Genomic DNA, 20,958 nt, shown 5'->3' with positions numbered 1-20,958 from the left:
AAAAAAAGAGGAAAACACATTATGTGTGTGTGTCTGCATCATGTGCGTACCTATAGGCACATATGCACGTGCTTAAGGGCATGTGTATAAAAATGAACGTATTTACAGTCTTTCCTCAAAGTTGTAGTTAGAGAAATCTTTGTCCGGTCTGCTTCCTCATAGCAGTGTTATAAAATATAGAAAATATACAAGAAAAGCTAGGTAGTGCGCTCTGTGTCAGTTTATCAGCCGAGGGACGACAGAGGTCGCTCTTTCCTGGAAAGGAGTTGTTTTCCTGATGCTTTGGCTATTGGTGTGGGCTGCTTTTATTCTTACTGTGGCATTTCTGTCAGGGACCCTAATTCCTAGAGTCCCAATTATGGTGCTGTTGTAGAAACAGCATCAGAGTTTGAGGAAATATTAGATAAGAAAGGGAAACCTCGTTGGTTTGGAAAAATGAGTATGCAGTTAGAAAAATAGGATTCTGTTAAAATCAGTTTAATAGTTTACTTTGAAACAATGTTTAGTGACTTCTTTATTTTTAAGTATGAATTTACTGCTGCCACACTTTTAAAGGATTCATTTTAGTAAGATCTATATAAATATGTAAAATCTAAAACAAAAAGATAAAGCTGTTTTTGTTAGGTTCATCGAAGTGTTGCTTATTAAATTGTTTCAGTGTTCAGCGTGGGCTTCTAGTATTATAAAAATGTATTTACACATTTGATTACGTGTGTGTGTGTGTGTGTATAAGACAACCCATAGGAGGCTTTTTCACCATATGAGTCTCAGGGTTTGAACTCCACTTGTCTATGTTCAGGTTCACTGAGACGTCTTGCTGCCCCATAAAACACATTCCAATGAGTTGTTCCTCAGGCAACTCCTTTCCTTTGCATCTGCCAGATAAATCATATTATTTGGGAAGCACACCACATTGTCATTTGAAGGGTGCCTGATGTATTTGTTGTGTGATTTTTCGATTTAGTGTGTGAAGGAATTTCTGTCTTTCTAGGAAGAATTGACAGCCTCTTTAATTATTCATGAGCTTCCCTCCAGAATAAGATTGAGTGCAGATGAAAAATCCATATAATTTTTACATGAGGGGAGATTTTTTTATCTCGAAAGCAACACATGTATAATGACCATCCAGTACCCAGGCTAAGCAATAGATTATTCTCCTACTAAACAAAGTCATTAAGAAATACCTCTCAGAAGGAGAACATTTCCTTCCCCATTTCTATACACCTAGAAAATAAACTGTATAGAGAAGATGCTCTAATGAAAATTAAATGTGCCCTGTGACAGGTATGTAGGAGCATGGTGAATAAAAGTCATCAAAGATTTCTGACCCAGAGAGTTGTGAGAGGAGCTGTGTTAAAATCAAACGAAACTGGTAGATTGAAAGATGTGCTTGATTGTTATATACATGTGGGGATCTAGTCAGATAGCAAAGACTGGCTCAGGTGCCTCCTCCCTCCAGGAGGATTCAGCCCTATGGTAACATCAGCCCTGGATCCCTGGGGGATGCTCTGCAGATCCCTGCAGTTTGGCCTCAGTGTGGGTCTCACGCCGGAGTGCTCTGCTCTCTAAAGTCTGCTGTCTTGGTCTCTCCTTTTGTTTTTTTGTTTTTCCCTCACCCTGGAAATTTTCTGGGCTCCATTTGGAGGGTTCTCCTCTGTACATCCAAGGTTTTAAACTCGAGCAATCAAAAGGCTTGGCTGCCAGTGCGTGTTTTATTGAACTGGAAACTTGTAGTTTCTTTGGAAAGTTAGTTATGTCAAGTGATGGTTTGCTGGGGCACACGGGTGAAAGGCTACCTTCCTGAAGCAGACACAGGTGAAAGGATTTTTGACATAGCTAACACGTGGAAGGACCTGGGATGAAGGAGTATAAATATGACCCCACAGACAGTGGGAGAGGAGCGCTGAGCACTGGTTCGGTCTGCTCCACCTCGTTATTCTTTACCAACAACACGCATGCATGCATTGGTTCACCTTACATAGTGTCATTGAGCTCAACTTGTGATAATGCTTCCATTGAGAGAAACGTGCCCAAGAGTTTCACAAGGAACTTCTTGTGAGGTTCCTGCAGGAGCTTGCCACTACCACGCACGGCCTTACACCAATCAGAATGGCTAAGATCAAAACCTCAGGTGATAACACATGTTGGAGAGGATGATTATTTTTAATTGAATATTTTATGCAATAAATTCTGATTATGTTTTCCCCTCCTCATCTTCTCCCAGATCCTCCCTACCTTTCTCTCTCTCATTAGGAAACACACAGGCAAATAAAACAAGATAACCAGAATAAAACAAACAAAAACGAATACAAAAAAGCACAAGAAACACACACACACAACCCATAAAATGCAAATTGGAAACCATAATATGATCTTCCTTATAATACAGTTAGTCATCTCTTGAATCAGCCTCTTAATAACTAAAGATAATTGTTACAGTAGCATTTTTGCGTTCTTTTTATCTTCTTCAGAGACTGCGAAAAGAACATTTCGGGAAAAAGGCATCCTAGCTGGAGAAAGCAGAACTTTTAAGCCCCACCTGACCTTTATGAAGCTGTCCAAAGCACCGATGCTCAGGAAGAAGGTGGGTGCTCGTATGAAACGCTGGCCTTGGTTTGCAGGGCACAGCAGGCTGCAGCGTGGCTGGGGGTGTAAATGATAGTTTGTATTTTTTGGCGCCCTAACCTTCTTGTTCCTGGGACCCTAGGTCAATTCAGTTCTAACCCAAGAGTGTCGAAGATCTCATAGGAAGTTGTTAGAGCTCGTTTGCTGCGTGGTTAGGTGCACAGTGACACCTCTGATTGCTGCGGCTTCTTTTGCGACTCCTCCCAGGAGAAACCTCTAGATGGCGCCAGAGGTCACTCGTGCCACCTTCTTGGTTAGGTCTTCTGCCTCCTTCAGCTCTAGGGGCGTTTCCAACCATGCTAGCTGGCCTCTATTCACCTGCTGCTCACTGCAGTCTGCGGTTCAAGCCCAAGCTGAGGAAGACAGTCTCGCGCTTTAGCCCAGGGGTTTCTTACTCAATTTAACTCACCAGCTGGTTTCTGTTATAGCAGAATTTCTGAGATGAGTGTACAGACCAGTGTCTACTCCCTGCCCCGCATTCTCTCTGCCCTTGTTAAGGCTTGTTTGCAGCTTTATGAAGAAGGTCATGCTTATTAGTAAGTAGCAACCTCCCCCCACCCCCACCCCCTCCCCCGCCCCATCCCGCCCGGCCAAGTTTAGCATGTTCTGTCCTCAGAACCGTTTTTTGTTCTTTAAGCATGGGTTTGGGTGATCCATCCTGTGCTTATGTGCTGTCTACAAACTGTTGTTAAAGACGCCCTTAAAAAGATATCTTGCCTATTGTTGATAGTTATGTGAACAATTGATTAACGTGACCGTGAGGCATGATTACAAAAATTCGTTAGGTAAAATGACTATGTAAGTACTAGTCTTTGCAGCCCTGAGTGACAGCCCGCAGAGCCTATAGACTGCTTCTCACTCACTATCTTTCTTGTTTTGCTGTCAATGGATCGTCGTCTTCCAAGTGGTTTCCCACTTAACCCCAGAGTGAAAACTCGGTTGTGAAGGTAATTCCCCTATTATAAATGCTGCTTTGTCTTTATGATATTAACTTGCAATGGGAGCACCCAGCGACGTTCACCAAATGGATGTTTAATTGCCCAGGTTCTGGATCTCAGCCTTTCAGACTGTCTGCATGTGGTTTCTTGGCAGTTAGCTGCTTAGAATCGACTCCCTCGTCTCCCCCAGAGGGAAGGGATCGGGCGCTCAGGTTTAAATGCTTTAAGCGAGGTTGCATCCTGGAGTTCTAATTCCTGTCTCTGCGTCTATTTTCAGTCTCATGTTCTTCCCTCTCACCGGCCAACTGCAGTTCACACAAGTTCATTTATAAAGATGGGGAGCATCTATTACAAGCCATGATTTGATAGCTATTACGTGCTGGGGATGGTTGCTTAGACCTAGACTCGTAATCAAGATGGAAGGTTTCTGCTTGAGTGATGTATGAACTTGAAACCAGGTTGCATTCTGTGTAGATTAGAAGGCTGAATCTACGGAGAACAAATTCCCGCATCCTCTCTGTTCTCCATGGAGGAGATGTAACAAGGCCCCCAGTAAGTGCTTGACAGCACAGATACCACTCATCACTGTATGTGTTCTTTTTCCCACATGTGTGCTTACTCACTCAGAGGGGTTTATCTTGATACATCAAAGGCCAGCATCAGCACTGTGCACTTTGGGGCCTTTATTATGTAAATGTAAGAATTACTTAAATTCTGTGATGCCGAGACAACCGGTCTGATCTCAGATGTGATGAGTGAGTGGCTACGGGGAGCTCCCTGTAGATAGTGTGACTCCGTTGGTAAAGGGTTGATTCCCAGTCTGGGTGGAGCAGGGTAAAAGAGGGTCTCATGCTGCTCAAAAAGGTACATAATTGAAGACTGGTGCATTCTCTCTCTCTGGAATATCTTTCACTGGGTTCTAGTGCCCACTGTCAGCCTCCTTTTATGATGAGGCCTTCTTAAGTTGCCCAGGCTGGCCTTCAATTCATGGTCCTCCTCCTCCTCTGCCTCCCAGAATTGTGGGTGTAGATCACCAGGGAAGCTATTTCTCAAATTTTCTATTCAATACTTTTAAAGTGTGGTTGACCACAGAGAACTGAAAGTTTACATAAAAGGTGCTGTTGTGGATAGCCCTGGGGCTAATTATATTTGATGTCAATTCTGTTCTCCTGTGAGTGGTTGTGAACCAGGCATGAGTCAGCACACATGTGATTTCCTGTAAACCTGCTTCCACCTTAATTTGTAAAATAAAGGAGAGCTGAGGATTGGGCAGGTAAAAGGGAAGTTGGAGTGGAAGGTGAGTAGAGAGAAGAAGGAGAAAATGGAAGAGGGAGAGGATGCAGAGGAGGAGGAAGAAGATAAGTGGAGCAGGAGCACATGGCCTGGAAAAACCGCAAGTTCTAAGGGGTCTCATAGATGTGGAAGATGGTAGTGTAGTGGTAGATCTCTCCAATCTAGGCATACAGCATGTGTTCATATTAACTGAGTTGTGTTTTCATTGCCAGAGCATATGTAGATTGGAGAGTTACCACAACGAGGTGGGGCTTCTGACTGCTTGTTTAGATCCTTCCACCTTCCACCTTCCACCCCTCCAGCTGCCTGGCCTGCCGCTTCCCATTGGACACCTCCTCCTGGGCAGTAATGTAATGCCGTGTCAGCAGTTCTTTGCCATCATCTTAGAGAACTAATTTTTGATGTAGAATCTGAGGTCTAGTGCTCTCAGGATAGCCTAGATTGACCTTTTTTAGAACAGTCGAGTGCCTCTAATACCTCTAGTGCCAATCACAGTATTTGAGATCAACATTTGTTAAATCAGTTCTTGGTACAGGGACAGCAAAGATTATAAACAGTGGCTTGTAGAATTGGAACAGCTCTTTAAGTTGTCAACCATGTATCCAGCATTGAAAAACATTGCAAAAAGGTATATTACTGAGGCTGGAGAGATGGCCCAGCAGTTGGGAGCATTTGTTGCTCTTGCAGAGGACTCAGGTCCAGTCCCTAGCACACATGGTGGCTCATAACATCTGAAACTCCAGTTCCAGGAGATCTGCTGTCCTCTTCTGAACCTCCAGAGACTCCAGGCATACACTTGGTGCACACCTGTACGTGAAGATAAAAGACTCACACATGTAAGATGAAATATAAATGTGTATTCTTTAACCAAGATGCCTTTGTTGCTGATATTATCATAAATAATCTTAATAAGGAAGTTCTTTGTGCATGAAGATGTCCATGCAAACATTAGCAATACTAGAGAACGGTTAGGAATGATGACTATGGTAGAGGGACGTTTAAGTTGGCCATGTAAAGTATACCAATGATTTCAGCATGTGTATATAAGGACACTATAACAGTATAAGGAAGTAAATGAGATTTAGAATGTGCACCATCACTAGAGATCTGTCATGAAGTTTGGGAGGTTGCTTTGCACAACATTTACTGTGTCTGTTAATGTCTTTCAGAGGTGAAGAGCGGCTTCCCAGTGCTCTCTTAGCCAGGGGTCTTTCTGATGGCGACCTCAGTATCCCTAGATTCATGAACTCCCTTCGGCATATCAAAGATTCTCACTTGGCTAATATTTGCTGGGTTCCAATGGAAGATGGCCTTGGTGACTGAGTTTAGTAAGAAGTGGTTATGGGCAGGTCAGATGATAAGTCAGGAGTGAGGGAAGCCACTGGTTTTCGAGGATGTAAGCTTTCTATCACCTTGGAGGGTACTCATTAGTGTCTAAGAGAAACTTAAGGCTTTATCCAGGACAGCCAGGGCTACAGAGAAACCCTGCCTTGAAAAAAACACAAAAAAATTGTTTTTTTTATTATACTTGTTTGTGTGTGTGCACATGTGTAGGTAAGTACATGAATGTCATGGTGTACACACACATATGAAGATCAGAGGACAACTTACAGGAGTCTGTCCTCTCTTTCCACCACGTGAGTTCCAGGTAGCTAACTACTCAGGTGATCAGGCTTAGCAGCAAGTGGCCTTGAGCCACCTCACCAGGACATATCTTTTATATTTTGGCTTGACATGCTAGAAGGACATTTGGAACTAATTTTGGGTGTGATACTGAAGTATCCCCAAGACACTGGTGGTGGTATTGTTGGGATTGATGACTGTGTGTGTGTGTTTTAAGTAGTGTGCTAGGCAGAGAAGGGCTGTAGATTAGCAGAGGCAAGCTTGCTTGTAAGGCAGCAGGATAGACAGTACACCTACTGGTAATTGTAGGAGACACAACCCTAGAGATTAGGTTTCCTTCTTTTGTGTAGTCTTTGCCATCTTTTAATGACCCCCAAAGCTATTATCCATGTTAAAGTTAAAGGAAAATTCACAGTCTGAGCTGTAACAGGGTTTTTTTTGGGTGGGTGGGGCATAAAATATCTCATTATCATTGTGAATGGAGTCTGTGCACACTGCGAGCAGTCAACCCACCAAGGTCCAGCCCCAGCCCAATGGTGGCTCTCTTTACACCACATATAAGGGGACACCAAAGCAACTGCTCTCTGAGGGGGAATCTCTGTAATAAAATTGAAGTGACATGAATTGTCTTGTTTTATAACCCAAGAAAAATCACATAGTGTCTTCTGTGTTTAATCACGGGGCAAGCATTCTTTGTTCCTGTCCTGAAATCTCTACATGGTAAGAATTTTAATCAATAGTCTGAGTTCATTTTATAGAGAGAGGTTTTCGTTTTGGTTTGAACCTCCAGCTGGCTTCCTTGTATGTGTGGAAGGACAGTGACAGAGGGAATGTCCTCAGGTTCTTCTAGAAAGGTGGTGGCAGTTTAGAAACCTGACAATACACACAACTATGACAACAATAGGGAAATGGTGCATACAACCATTTTTGTGGCATACAATCTTTTTGTGGCTTTGTCACAGGATCTCATTGCTAATCCTGACTGGCTGAGAATCACTGTGTAGACCAGGCTAGCTTCAAACTTATAAGGAACTCTGCCCCACCCAGTGCCAGAGTTTTAGGTGTGTGCTGCCATGCCAGTACATACTCGGCATCCTAGGTAAAACTGGAAAGTTGTTATAGATACCAAGTTATGTGCAAGTCTGGTCAGAACAGGCTAGGATAGCAGGACTGCATGAAAAGCCTCTGGGTGGGGAAGCAGCCCTGTGGGTGGAAGATGGGGGTCGCTCCAGATTTTCACTGCAGAGGAAGAAGGCAAAAAGGGTGTGGGAGGGGCCAAGGAGGAGATTCATCTCAGGGGTATCACTTTTAGAAAAGGAAGCAGCCCCTACAGCTATAATTGGTGGACTCATGGGTAAGGGTAGAGTTTCTGATATGGCAGACAGAATGAGGAAGCTTCACAGAACTGTAGCAGAGAAAGAGGAGAAAGTTCTGTATCAGAAAATATAGAGACAGTCTACCACAGCCTCCACCCAGTTCCCAGAAGACCAGACACGTGCTGTTTTATAACCGTCTGTGGAACAAGAGGGGAGAGCCCATTCCTGAGATTCTAAGAGCAGACTAACTTTGCTAAGCTTTACTGCTAGCATTCACTCCAGTGCTAGTGGCCTAACTATGTATAGTTCATAGTCCGTTCTGAGTCACTTTTACATTATAAGGTACATTAAAGCAAATCCCTTTTTGTCTTGATGGCCTTTTAACTCTAAACATTCAAGGACGTCAGATGGATTTCTTCTGAAATGCCCTCCCTGCCATCTGACCGCATACCATCGAGCACACCACTTACATGTTGGGCTCTTGTGTGGTCAGTTTCCATCTATTGATAAAAGCCGAGCCAAGAGTGCACCTGTCTAAAGATTGGAGATGGCACCTGAAAAGGTGAACCTACCCGAGTGTAGACTGGCTGTCTCTGCACTGTGAACATCTTTAACAATCTGAACTGTTGAGAGCTCGTCTGTTTCTACAATATCAGAATTTATTAAAAAGCAACAACCCACGGGCTTTGCAGGTTTCATTGGCTGAGGTTTGTCACATGATACCAAGTTCCCCTGGCACCTGGCTGTTGGAAAACTGGTTTTAACTCCATCTTAATTACTGTCATTAACACTTTAGTCAGACACTTCAAATTATATCTGTGCATCTACATCTATATATGTAGGTTATGGAAATAGATACAAGAGTTAAAGATGACAGAAAAGGGTTCACGGAGTTCACCGAGGCCCTTAACTGGAGAAGCCGGGAGCTGATACCGAGGCAGAGGGCCACTTTCGTGATCTGATTGATGAACCTAGTTGGAAACTCCGAGCTAGGGTGTAGAGTCATGCGTGAGCTGGGTGTCGGGACCGAGGCGAGCTGCAAGGATGAGATGTAGGACCCGGGAGACTGCAGAGGTGAAGGGCAGGATTGGTCTGCATGGGAGATGAACAGCAGTGTAGGACTGAGCTGCTGGGTGGCCTGGAGGACAGCTGGGAGTTCTTTGCCCATTAGTCACTGCCAACTTGAGTGGAGGCTCAGCCTTAGATCTTTTGATGAGGTCTGGGTGAGGGTGTGGTATGTTTGATAAATTCCTGGCTTGTTTTTCTGATATGTCTTTAATATGTCCATGTGCTTATCTGGCCCCAATTTATGTAACTAAGCTTGTAGGGGATGCCTTTTTACTTTCAAGACCACGTTGTTTATCAGTGAGTGGGTGGTACTGGATAGGTGTTGGTGTCTGTAAAATGCTGCTTGTAAAATGGAGTCACCCTGGGCTGGAAAAAAAAATCACTGTTTTATACAATGTGGAGTAACTTAAAACAGGGTGGAGCCTGATCACCATGGAAACATAGTAATTTAAAGCGGGGCTAGTTTGATCACCACAGGAACACACAGATATCTTCCTGCTTCATTGACCTCGTATTGGTCCTGATTGACTTAGAGAGAAATGACACAATTAACCTAGCAGTAAATACAAGAACGGAGTGAGATTTAAAGCAACGGTTGGCATTTTTTTTTTTGAAAAAATTCTCTCAGAATGTCTTCAGGGTTCCAAGAATTACATGACAGAGCAGATAGCAACAATGATATATTAAACAAAGTTGATCTGACTCGTAGGAGCCCGTTGGGACTATTCTCACTCAAACTATATAGCTTGTGTGCATGTGTGTTTGTGCGTGTATATGGGGCGAAGATGCACTTTTGTGTACACACATATGAAGACCAGAGTATAACCTTGGGTGATAGCCTTAGGAGTGTTGCCCACCTCCTTTGAGACAGCCTCTCACTGGTTTGAAATATACCAGTTGGGCTAGACTGACTAGTCACTGAGCCCCAGGACAGCCTAAACCAATTGGAAAAAAAATCAAAAGCAGAAATAATGTAACTAGGAGTGGAAATTAGTTTTAATTTGAGTTTTAGGAGAGGTTAATTGGCATTAATTCTGGAGTTCAGTATAGTTTCCATGGAGTCCGCAGAGAAGGAAACCTCATGCCACAAAGAATGCACCCACCACAGGAAAGGAAACGAACACTGTTAAAGAAGAAGGCGATGTCAAAAAGCAAATCTCCCCCACAGATTTTTGCCATGAGTCAGCTAGCCTTTGCCTGTGGTTAGTTTTAGATTTTTTTCTAATAGTCTGAGCTTGGATGGAGAATAGGCTGAGAGGTTTTCTGGGAATCTCTGAGCTCAAACATCATAGAATAGAAGAGAGCCCTGCTGTTTGTGCTTAGTGGTGAGTGTCAGAGAAACTTGCTGGTCTGGTCCTTGGAGAGAAAGTACAGGCAGATGAGCAAGGCACATGTGTGCCTCCCTGACATCCAGCGTGTACCGGCATCTCCAGCTCACATCACTCGCTGAGAGCATCCCTCTGAAAGGCCAGATTGCTGATGATGTCCAGGATGTTGTGATTTGAACATTTGATGATGTGCACAGCTGGAAGTCCTCTGCAGAATCAGGACAGATGTATTGGTGGAAGCCAGTGTTATGCTGAGAAGGCTGTTGATGGGAGGCGACGGGAAGGCAGAAGGGTGGCCAGTGCCAGTCCAGGAAACTGATAGTTCCCGAGCAGGGACGAGGAGGGCACACTGAGCCTGTACACAGGATTGTTGCAGAATGCCTTGCCACTTTCTTGAAAAAGAAAAAAGTGATGTCTGTAGGTATACTTAAACTATTTGTCTCTACTTTCTTAACTCATTGGGCTCTACAGTCTCTGTACCCTGGCCATTCATTGTTCGGAGTGTGTCTGTGCTGTGTATGATAGGTCTGAAGATTAGTCTGTAGAGAATCTAATTTGGGTGTTATGGTCCTGTGCTCTGAACTTCTGACTATACATTGCAGGATGCATTTGTATCACCATACAGAAAGCTGTGATATGAAGGCCATTGTGACAATGGCAGGTAAAATTGATGTGTCGGGATTTTTTGCATGGCCTTATTTCTAAATAGTCCTCCAGAGATCAGCATCATTATCTTTCCATGCCCTGAGCTTTTTCTTTTTTAATATATCAATTATTTGCTTACATTAATCACTGGATGTTTTTAAAGAAAGTGGTGGTTAGCTGGGGAAGTTATTGCATTGGAAGACAGAAACATTAGGTCAGGCTGTAAGTCTAAAGTCTGCGTTGAGAACTTCCGATGTAGGGATAATTATCCTTAGTGTTTAGAAATGAATTGTTAAGTTCAGTTCAGGAGAACATGTGCCAAAGAGCAAAACCTCGGGAAAACAGATGTGAGGTAGGGAATAGGCTGACTCTTGTTTCTATTCCAGCAACCACAGGGCCACTCTGGCCCATGAACAGCTGGATCTTGACCCCAGAGAGTGGAGATTCCAGTTCTTCTGTGGGGCGGGGGTGGGGTGTCATTCTTGGATGCCTCTGCTATAGGGCCCCTACTTTTTCCCTTCATTTACAAAGCCACATGCAAGCTCAATCGGGATTGTCTGGCCCAGTACACAGTCTCTCCTGATAGATTTGATAAGCTTTCTGAAGGAGAAACCGAGGCTGGCTTAATGGACGAAGCGTGAGCATGCGTGAGAAATGGGTAGGAAATTCAGGCACCTCAGTGTTCTGTCACGGATCATATTGTGGCTGCAGCTATGAGAACCCATGTCCCAGTGACCTGTGAACCTTGTGATTAACATGACCAGGTCTGTATAAAAGAGCCCCAGTTAGAGTGTTTATAAGCTAAAGCCAAACACCTTTCATTCTGCTTGATGCGATGCCAGCAACACTTGGAAAGAAGCGTTGGGCCCAGCAACTATGGTCCTCCTGGGGATGTTGTGAAGTGGCTTGTCCTTTAGGGCTTTATCTCAGTGACTGTCTTCTTTGCCACTTGATGTCATCAAGGAGCACTGGACTCCTCTCAAGTGTCAGGACGGAGAGAAAGAAAAGTGCCAAGAGCAGCTTTGTTTCTGTTTGCTACTCCCTGAAAGCAGAGTATGGCATATAATGTAGGTAAAGACGTTCTGTGTTTCTTTAAAGTCACAAGATCAGACAAGGCCAGAGTGCTGGAGGCAAGTTAATAAATAGAGGGACCATGGAGAAGGTATACTTGAAACATCCCATACAGGACTATGGAAACATTCTAGATTAAAATACAGAATAAAGAACCATTATGTGTTCAGGAAACCATTGTCCTAGAACTCAGACAATTTCTGCTAGCATTTGAGACTTATACTTTCTTACTATTTATAGTAAGAAAGGGGCTTTTTAAATGAATTGAGTCATTTGCATATTTTTTCTGTGTTTAAGTAACTTCTGTGAGTTCTTTTAAAATATTTGTTTTTATTTATATTTATTAATTATTTTATTATTTTATTTATGTGTGCCTATGTGAATGAATGTCACATTTGTGTGGCTGTCTACAGCAGCCAGAAGGGAGCAAATCCCTTGGGCTGTAGTTACAAGAGGTTGTGAGCCAGCACACATGGGACCCAAACTTGGGTCGTCTGGAAGAGAAACGAGTGCCCTTAACTGCTGATCCATGTCCCCAGCCCCTAGGCATTCTTGCAGTCTCTCTTCCCTAGTCACAGGGAATGAGAGCCAATTCCTGTATGCACATAGAGGTCTCGGGCCAGCGTGCTGTTGTTTGCTGGGCTGTGAACCCTGACTGTTCCTGAGCCAGTAGGTGGGACCATGAAAGCTTGTGTCAGCCATAAGCAAGCTGGGGTGGGCCTGACTTTGCACAGTTGTTCTGACTGAGAAAAGCTGAGGCAGCCTGTAGCTCACCAGGGATAAATGTTTCCTATCATGGTGCGGATGCAACCACGTGTGTAAACTCCAGAAATTATAGTTACAGTAAGAGGGCTGGAGTGATGGGGAATTTCAAACTGACGTTTTTCTCACATCTCTATGCTGATTCCAATTTTCTTTTAAATGTAATTTTGAGTACCAATAGGAAAATTTTTAATAAGAATAGTGATTTTAAAGTAATTTAAAAAGTTTTAACACACCACTGAAGAACAGCCTTCTACCACTCCAGTAAAGAAGTTATCATTGCTTTTTAACTAGCCGATGTCCAAAAGGTTAGTCTAGTTTGGTTCAGCTCTTAATACATCTTTAACATTGGTTTTAGGTCATTGTTGCAGGGATTTCTTGAGTTGTCTCACATATTTCTTTAAAAAACTAATTGTATCTGGGAATTAAAAAATAGCAGAGATCCTGAAAACTAAGCTTATTGTCAGTAGGACAATTCTTTCTTTTTATTTGTTTATGTAAATTGTGATTATTATAACAAATAAGATGCTACATCTGTTGTGAGCTACTGTGTGAGTTTTCTTATGCCACATCTCTCACCGCATTAAAGATAGATTTGGATGCTCAGTAATGGAAGTCTGAACAACCTTGGGCACATTTTAAATTATGTATATCATTGAGTTGATGTGAATGATGCTGTAAGTGCTTCCAGAGTAAATAATCTCCATTACTTATCATTTAGATTTCCACCATCAGACAATTCTAAATATACGGGAAGGCTCTTGTGGCGGCATTTTTGAGGAGTTGGCTGTTTGGGTGCCAAGGTACAGTCGAGTGAAACAGCTCAGAGCTTCATGGCCACGCCCCAAGGGCTGACAGATGGCCTTGACCAACCCTGATCATTTCTGGGGCTGAAAGGGTGCCAAAAGGCAGTGACTCTTGAGTCATCTCTAATAATTAAGACAACCTTGGAGCCTTCTGTTTGATACTTATTTCCACGAGGGAATTGCTTCAGAGTTTAATATCCTGCATTTTACTTAGAATGATTTTTATTTTGACAACTTCATACATGTAAACAGTAACCATCTATATTTAGCCTCTTCTTTCAGTGTCATCATGCATGACGAATGTGATAAACTGAGCACAGTTGTATATCTGAAGCCCTTGAACCGTATGCCGTCCTTGTTAATTTCCAGGGAAAATAACCTTCATATGGGATATTAGACCAACATCCTGCATGCTTCAGACACCGAGTTTGTAGTGTTCTTAGCACAGCATTGTCAGACATACCCCTTGTAGAGTTTCTCTACGCTCAAAGCAATCTCAGCTCTCTTAGATTTTATTGTAGGCTGTGTTTCCCCAGGTTTAACAATTTGAGGCTTCTTTTTGAGCTTTCCTGGCATGTTAATACCTTCTACCTTTAAACAGTAGGACACACTAGGAAGGGCAGAGCTGGCCTGTGACAAATTTGGGAGTCATTGGAAGTCCTGAGCCTGAACAGTGCCAGTCCAGTGCCATCACCCCCAGTCACGAACGTGCACTCGAAGCCATAACCTTGAGCGGGGATACGTCTGAGGCTATCTTGGCAATCCTATACATTCCTTTCAAAAATAGGACCTTTCTTAGCCTTGCCTCAAGCAATATCTGACTTTAATATAGGCACCAATTTTCTCAGAATGAGGACTTTTTGTTTCTTATTTATTTAGTTTTTGAGACAGGGTCTTCCTATATAGCACACACCAGTCCCTTTATTATTACAAAAACCCATCAGTTGCCAGAGCTGGATGGTGATATGAATTCAGGTTTATGAGAAAAGAGATGGGCTACCCATACCCAGCACATTATCCAGAGAGCAAAGATGATGCCGGCCTCCCAGTAAATTTAAGATTAAGCAATTCTCACCTATGTTTAGATTCTTTATTAATTTTTTTTTTTTTAATTTTGACCAGGAGACAGAGCTTCAGACTCTCCCAAGGTCTCATGCCTTTCTAAGTGCACTTTCTGTATGGTCTGAGTTACAGAATTTTTGTTTTACTTACTAATCAAAGTCAACACCTAGGGTGAACATTAGAAGTCAGCTGTGCAGAATTTTTGTAAAATAGTTGGCATTTGTCATTTACTACAATTCATGAGCTGAGGAGGTGGGTTTGCAGGCGTTCTTGTATCTCTCTCATTTCTTTGGGGCTGCTGAGGTGAGTTGGTGAGTAAAGGTGCTTTCTGAAAAGCCTGAAAACTTAAGTTCAATCTCCAGGTTCCACATGGGGAGGAGGGGACCCGTTCCCTCTGAGCTGTCCTCTGATCTCCAAATATGCACTGAGCCATGCCCCATCCAAGTAACTTACTAAATAACTAACTAAATAAGTTAAATGAGAATAAAACGACATGGGCACACATGCACACACACACACATGCATAAACGCATACATATGCATGCACAAATACAGCCATGCATGAATGCATACACACATAGAGAAAGAAAAGCATTTAGAAGACAAGTAAAATCATTGTTATTTTCTCAGAACTTTTTAAAAAATATTAGACACCCGGTTTTATTTAAAAGCTAGCAAACAAAACCTCTATTGGCTCTAAAACCACACATCAACCCCCACAGTGCTCTGCCTGAATCTAGCCTCTACAAAGATCAACTGGAAGAAGTAAAGGAGAGTCTGGCACTAAAGAACATCATAAACCCGATAGACACAAAACACATCCTGTTGGGTCTAGCGGTCTTTCCAGTCTGTTCTCCATTCCCTCTGGCTCTACCACTCTTTCTGCAGGGTTACCTGAGCCCTGAGGGGAGGGATTTGACAGAGACATCCTGTTTAGTACTGAGGGTGCCAAGGTCTCTCACTCCACACATTTTCCAGCTGTATTTGTTCCCATCGACTGCAGGAGGAAGATTCTCATGATGGCTGAGCACTGAGCAAGGCACTGACCTATGAGTCTAGCAGAATGTTGCTAGGAGTTATTTTATTGCTGCGTGTGCCTTTAGCACAGTGGTTCTTAACCTTCCCAACACTGCAACTCTTGGATAGTTCCTCATGTTATAGTGACCCCGACCATAAAGTTATTGCTACTTCATAACTGTAATTTTGCTGCTGTCATGAATTATAGTGCAAACGCCTGCATGCAGGATATCTGCTATCCCACAGAGGTGGAGATGCACATGTTGAGGACTGCTGCTTTGGCAGAACAGTAACATTTGATTTTTCCCTAGGTCCCTGGCCTATCTGATTTCCAGGTAATGTTGGAGATAGGCTCCGTCTCACAGGGTATGTCTTAAATGTCACTATATACTGCTGGTCACTCCCACAGGCCCAGTGCCACCACAGCACTATCACATCTTGCAGGCAGGACACCACTGTAGATTAAAGAGTTTGTAGCTGGGTTGGTATTTAACTTTCTCCTTTGGTAATGTGCAGAGCACCTTCCTGAACTGTGAACATGAACTAGTCAGTAGGCGTGAGGGCTTCTGTTAGGCACCAGCTCTACTTCTCCATGTTTAGTGAGTTGTACATGTTGTCTGCAGCAACAGAGCCTTGCTCTCACTGTGTGGAGAACAACCAATAGCCCTGGCAGTACACTGAGTCTTTTGGGAGTTCCCAATGGGATCCATATGGCCAGCAACTCAATTAGCTATGACTCATTTCCTATAGTAGAAAGTTCATTTGGAGGTGAGAATTATCCAGTTGGGGCCCATCTCCTTTGTTATTAAGCCATTTCCTTTAGGTAGCCTTCATACATGTATATATTTTAGAAAGCTTCTACTGCATTAGGTTGCATACGATTTTTCGAATGGCCTTGAGTTTTATCTGTATCTCTTTTAACCCCATCTCCCTCACCCTTACTGTTTGATCCTCCCGTTCATTCCAGTTACCCCTACCCTCCTCCATCCATAACTGTTCATTTCCCCATCTTCGGGAGAACTGTTCTCTCCCCACCCCAGGTCCCTCACTCTTTCTGTAGCCTCTGTGGTTATATGGATTGCAGCTTGCTTATTAAAGACTTACCAACTAAAATCTACACAATCTATATAAGCTAATATACCATAATTGTTTTCCATAGACTGGCCTCTGACCAGATGTTACTTTATATGGTTTGGGTGACCTCACTCAGGATGATCTTTTCTAGTTCCATCCACTTACCTGCAAATTTCATGATGCCATTAAAAAAATAGTTGAGTAAGAGTTTTTGGTGTAAATGTGCCATGTTTTATTTATCCACGCATCCATTGATGGACATCTAGGCTGTTTCCATTTCTGGCTGCTGTGAACACTGTGGCAGTGAACAGGGTTGATCAGGTGGCTCTGTCGTGTCCTTTGAGTATTTGCCTAAGGGACACATTTATACCCAGCTTCCCGAGGAGCCCCAACATTGATTTACACAGTGGCTGCACAAGCGTGCACTCCCACCAACAATGGATGAGTGGTCCCCATTCTCCACTTCCTCGCCAGCAGGAGCTGTCAGAGCTCTCTCTTGGCCGTTCTGACTGGTATAGGGTGAAATCTCAAAGGAGTTTTGAATTGTAGTTCCCTGATGCCTTAAGGGTGTTGAACATTTCTCAAAGTGTTTCTTGGCCATCTGTCATTTCTCTTTTGAAAATTCTCTGTTTAGATATGTACCCCATTTTTAATTGGGCTGTTTTCTTACATCTAATTTTTTGGGTTCTTCATATAACTCATATTGTCCTTCTATCAGGTGTGTAGTTAATTAAAACAATTTCCCATTCTGTAGCCTGTGTGCTGCTTTGTTGGATGGCGTCCATTGCCACACAACAACTTTTTAGTATTATGAGGCTCCACTTATTGTCATTGATCCTGTACTATTGGTGTTCTGATGAGAAAGAAAGCTGTGTGCTGGTGTGTGGCCGACTACTCCTCACGTCCTCTCCTGTCAGCTTCAGTGTATCTGGTTTTATGTTGAACTCTTTGATCCATTTGGAGTTGAGTTTTGTGCAGGGTGATAACAATTTATCAATTTGCATTCTACATGCAAACAACCAATCCGACCAATCTGACTTTTTTTTCTTTTCACTATGTATTTTTGGCTTCTTTATCAAAAACCAGGTGCCCATAGGTGTGAACTTATTTCTGGGTCTTAAATTGAATTCCATTGCTCACATATCTGCTTCTATGCCAATACCATGATGATTTTATTACCATAGTTCTGGAGTACAACTTGAAATTGGGAATAGTGATACCCCCAGCAGTTCTTTATTTGCTTGGGATTTAGTATCTTAGAGTAGGGGGTTGTATTTCCATATGAAGCTGGGAATTGTCCTTTCAAATTCTGTAAAGAACTGTGTTGGGCTTTTGATGGGGATTGCATTGAATCTGTAGGTTCCTTTTTGTACAATGGCCATTTTTTCTTTCTTTCTTTCTTTCTTTCTTTCTTTNGTGTCATGAGCCAAAAACCCAACCAAATAAAAGATAACTTTAAAATATTTTCTTTTTCTTTTTCTTTTCTTTTTTTTTTTTTTTTTGAGACAGGATTTCTCTGTATAGCCCTGGCTGTCCTGGAACTCACTTTGTAGACCAGGCTGGCCTCGAACTCAGAAATCCACCTGCCTCTGCCACCCAAGTGCCGGGATTAAAGGTGGGCACCACCACCACCTGGCATTTTCTATTTTTAAATTATATGTATCTTTGTGCAGGCATGTGCAAGCATGTGAAGGTGCCTCCAGAGACCAAAGATGTCAGAGCCCCCAGAAACTGGAGTTACAGGCTGTTTCAAGCCAACTGCACAGGGGTCCTCTACATGAGCAGTCAGGCTAAAGCACCTCTTCAGCTTCTATTAGTTAGTTTTGAGACTTCTTGACTTTGGAGGCAGGTGCTCATGAATCTACGGCGGGGGCCAATTTTTATGTGACCTGTAACTGATCAGTATTAGCTCAGGACCACCCGCCCCTGCCCCCTGCTCCAGACCAAGTGCTCAGCACAAAAGAAAATTATTTGCCCTAGAGTGACAAAGGGCAGGTAATAAGGGACAAAGACAGGAGATAGAGGACCAGGAAAAAGAGGAAGGGAACAAAGGAGAGGAGACAAAAGGGGCAAGGGTGTTTATCCTGGAGGACAAAGGACTCTGGATAGAGAGGAGACAGACAGATGTGGCCCATAGACAAATGGAGTTATGACGGTAAAGGGGGAAACCAGGGTTAGGATGAGGTGTTTCATTTTGATCGGGTATGCTAATTAGGTAAACTAAAGGGGGCCTTTTGATTGCTGGACTTCAATACTTTGATAGCCATACCTTGGTGGTCAGCCTTAGAAGGAGGAAGTGGCCAAATAAGGGAATAGACCACGTTGGCTAGCTTTAGAAATGTAACAATGTATTTTGTTTTTGTTTTGTTTTGTTTAGCAAGGCAGGGGGAATGGTTTTGCCAGAACCGTGCCCACATGCGGGTTAGCCAGAGTCCCTTCATAACCTGGATCTTTAGCCTGAGGACTTGTTGACTCTGAGAGTCTAGCAGTGAATGATCAGGAAAACAGTTGTATATTTACTTAGTCTTTCAGTGATCCCATATCTGATCCTCTCTCTCTCTCTCAGTAACTGTACCAACTACTTCAGGAATCTAACCCCCTATCTCCAACCTTTTAAACCACTCTCAGAGGCTGGGTCTCACACTGTAGCCTAGGCTAACTTGAAAGTATGTTGGCCAAGTGTCGACCACCTCTAGACAACCCTCCTGCCTCAATCTCTTAGTGCTGGGAAGTAAGAATATTCTTTTCCTTGCTGTGGGGTCTTGTCCTCTGTTCACAATATTTTCCCCCACTTGTAACTATTGCCTCGACCTCAAACTGGAGACCCTCAGATGCTCAATTTTGCCTGCTTAGAGCATTGCAGCATTGCCGCAGCAGCAGCCTGAGGACCCCTTGCTGTTCCTTTGCCTAAGATCTTTATGAGTAGGGTCTGAACAAGCTGCTTCCCAAAACTCTCAGAGATGACTGAAAGAAAACATGAAAGAGGTTGAAGCTGGCTGTGATGACATACATACACACTCTTAAGCGAGGAAGCAGAGGCAGGCTGATAACTCTGAGTTCGAGACCTGCCTAGTCTACATGAGAGTTTCAGGATAGCTAAGAACATACACAGTGAGATTCAAAGAGAACTGAACAACAACACGCCCACAAATGAACACGAAGACAATGATCAAAGCAAAAGCAAACTGAGGTCTTGCTTTTCTCTTTTTGGTTTTTGTTCGTTTGTTTTTGTTTTTCAAGACAGGGTTTCTCTGTGTAGCCCTGGCTGTCCTGGAACTCACTTTGTAGACCAGGCTGGCCTTGAACTCAAAAATTCACCTGCCTCTGCCTCCCAAGTGCTGGGATTAAAGGATTAAAGGTGTGCCCCCACACCCGGCCTCTCACAATGGCCATTTTTACTATAGTAATCTTACCAGCACATGAAGGTGTCTCCATCTACTGATATCCTCTTAAATGTCTTTCTCTGCTGTTTTCAGTTATATATATATATATATTTATATATATTATATATATATTATTTTATATTAATCAAGTCTTTCACCTTCCTGGCTAGAATTACCCAAAAATATTTTATTATTTTTGAGACTATTATGAGAGTTGTTTCCCTGAATTCTTTCTCAGTTTGTTGGTCATTCATATATAGGAAGGCTACTGATTTTTGTGTATTGATTTTTGTATCCTGCTGTTTTCTGAACGTGTTTATCAGCCCTATAGAGCTTTCTGGTAGAATTTTTAGGGTCATTTATGTATAATACTATCGTACCATCGGCAACTAAAGATACCTGGACTTCTTCCCTTCCCATGTATATATACTCTCTTGATCTTCTTCAGTTGTCTTATTGCTTTAGGGAAGACTTGAAGTACTATATTGAATAAGTATGGAGAGAACAGACAGCATTCTCTTATTCCCTCTTTTCCTTTACATTGATGTTGGCTGTGGGCTTGCTGTAAATCATCCCTGTTATGCTGACATGTATTCCTTGTATCCCAAATCGACCTGGGACTTTTATTATGAAGGGGTGTTAGATTTTTGTCAGGGATATCCCAAAGTGTTCAGCCTTTGCAGGTATAATAGAATTCTCAAACTGAGTTGAGAAGGGCTGTAAGTGGGGGGAGAGGAGGCAGGGAGCAGTTAAACGCGCAACACAAGTATTTCTTACTATACTATTAACTATCAAGGGCAACAGCCTACTAGATAAATAACATGATACTTCATACAGTGGAGCATGTAGAAATGAAAGCATCTTGCAATCTGTATATTAATATTGATGTGGTAAATTTACTGAAATAATGGAACTGGTTTTTAGGAAGCACTGAGGCTAAAACCATA

The 20,958-nt window shown here is 42.8% G+C and overlaps 1 protein-coding gene across 4 annotated transcripts in view; it reads left to right on the top strand.

The window, feature by feature from the left end:
- The window catches only part of Akap7 (A-kinase anchoring protein 7), a 121,307-nt gene that overhangs the window by 49,007 nt on the left and 51,342 nt on the right, over window positions 1–20,958 (top strand). For all 4 annotated transcript variants that reach the window (XR_003837806.1, XM_021174351.2, XM_021174352.2 and 1 more), the window contains exon 6: window positions 2,472–2,584. Coding sequence is in view for 3 of the 4 variants with exons in the window: in XM_021174351.2 (XP_021030010.1) it covers window positions 2,472–2,584 (113 nt within the window). In the remaining variant the exon portion in view is untranslated. The remainder of the gene's footprint in view (window positions 1–2,471; window positions 2,585–20,958) is intronic.

The sequence above is a fragment of the Mus caroli genome, chromosome 10, assembly GCF_900094665.2.
Source record: "Mus caroli chromosome 10, CAROLI_EIJ_v1.1, whole genome shotgun sequence".
Taxonomy (NCBI): Eukaryota; Metazoa; Chordata; class Mammalia; order Rodentia; family Muridae; genus Mus; species Mus caroli.
This window is presented reverse-complemented; position numbering and strand designations above follow the sequence as displayed.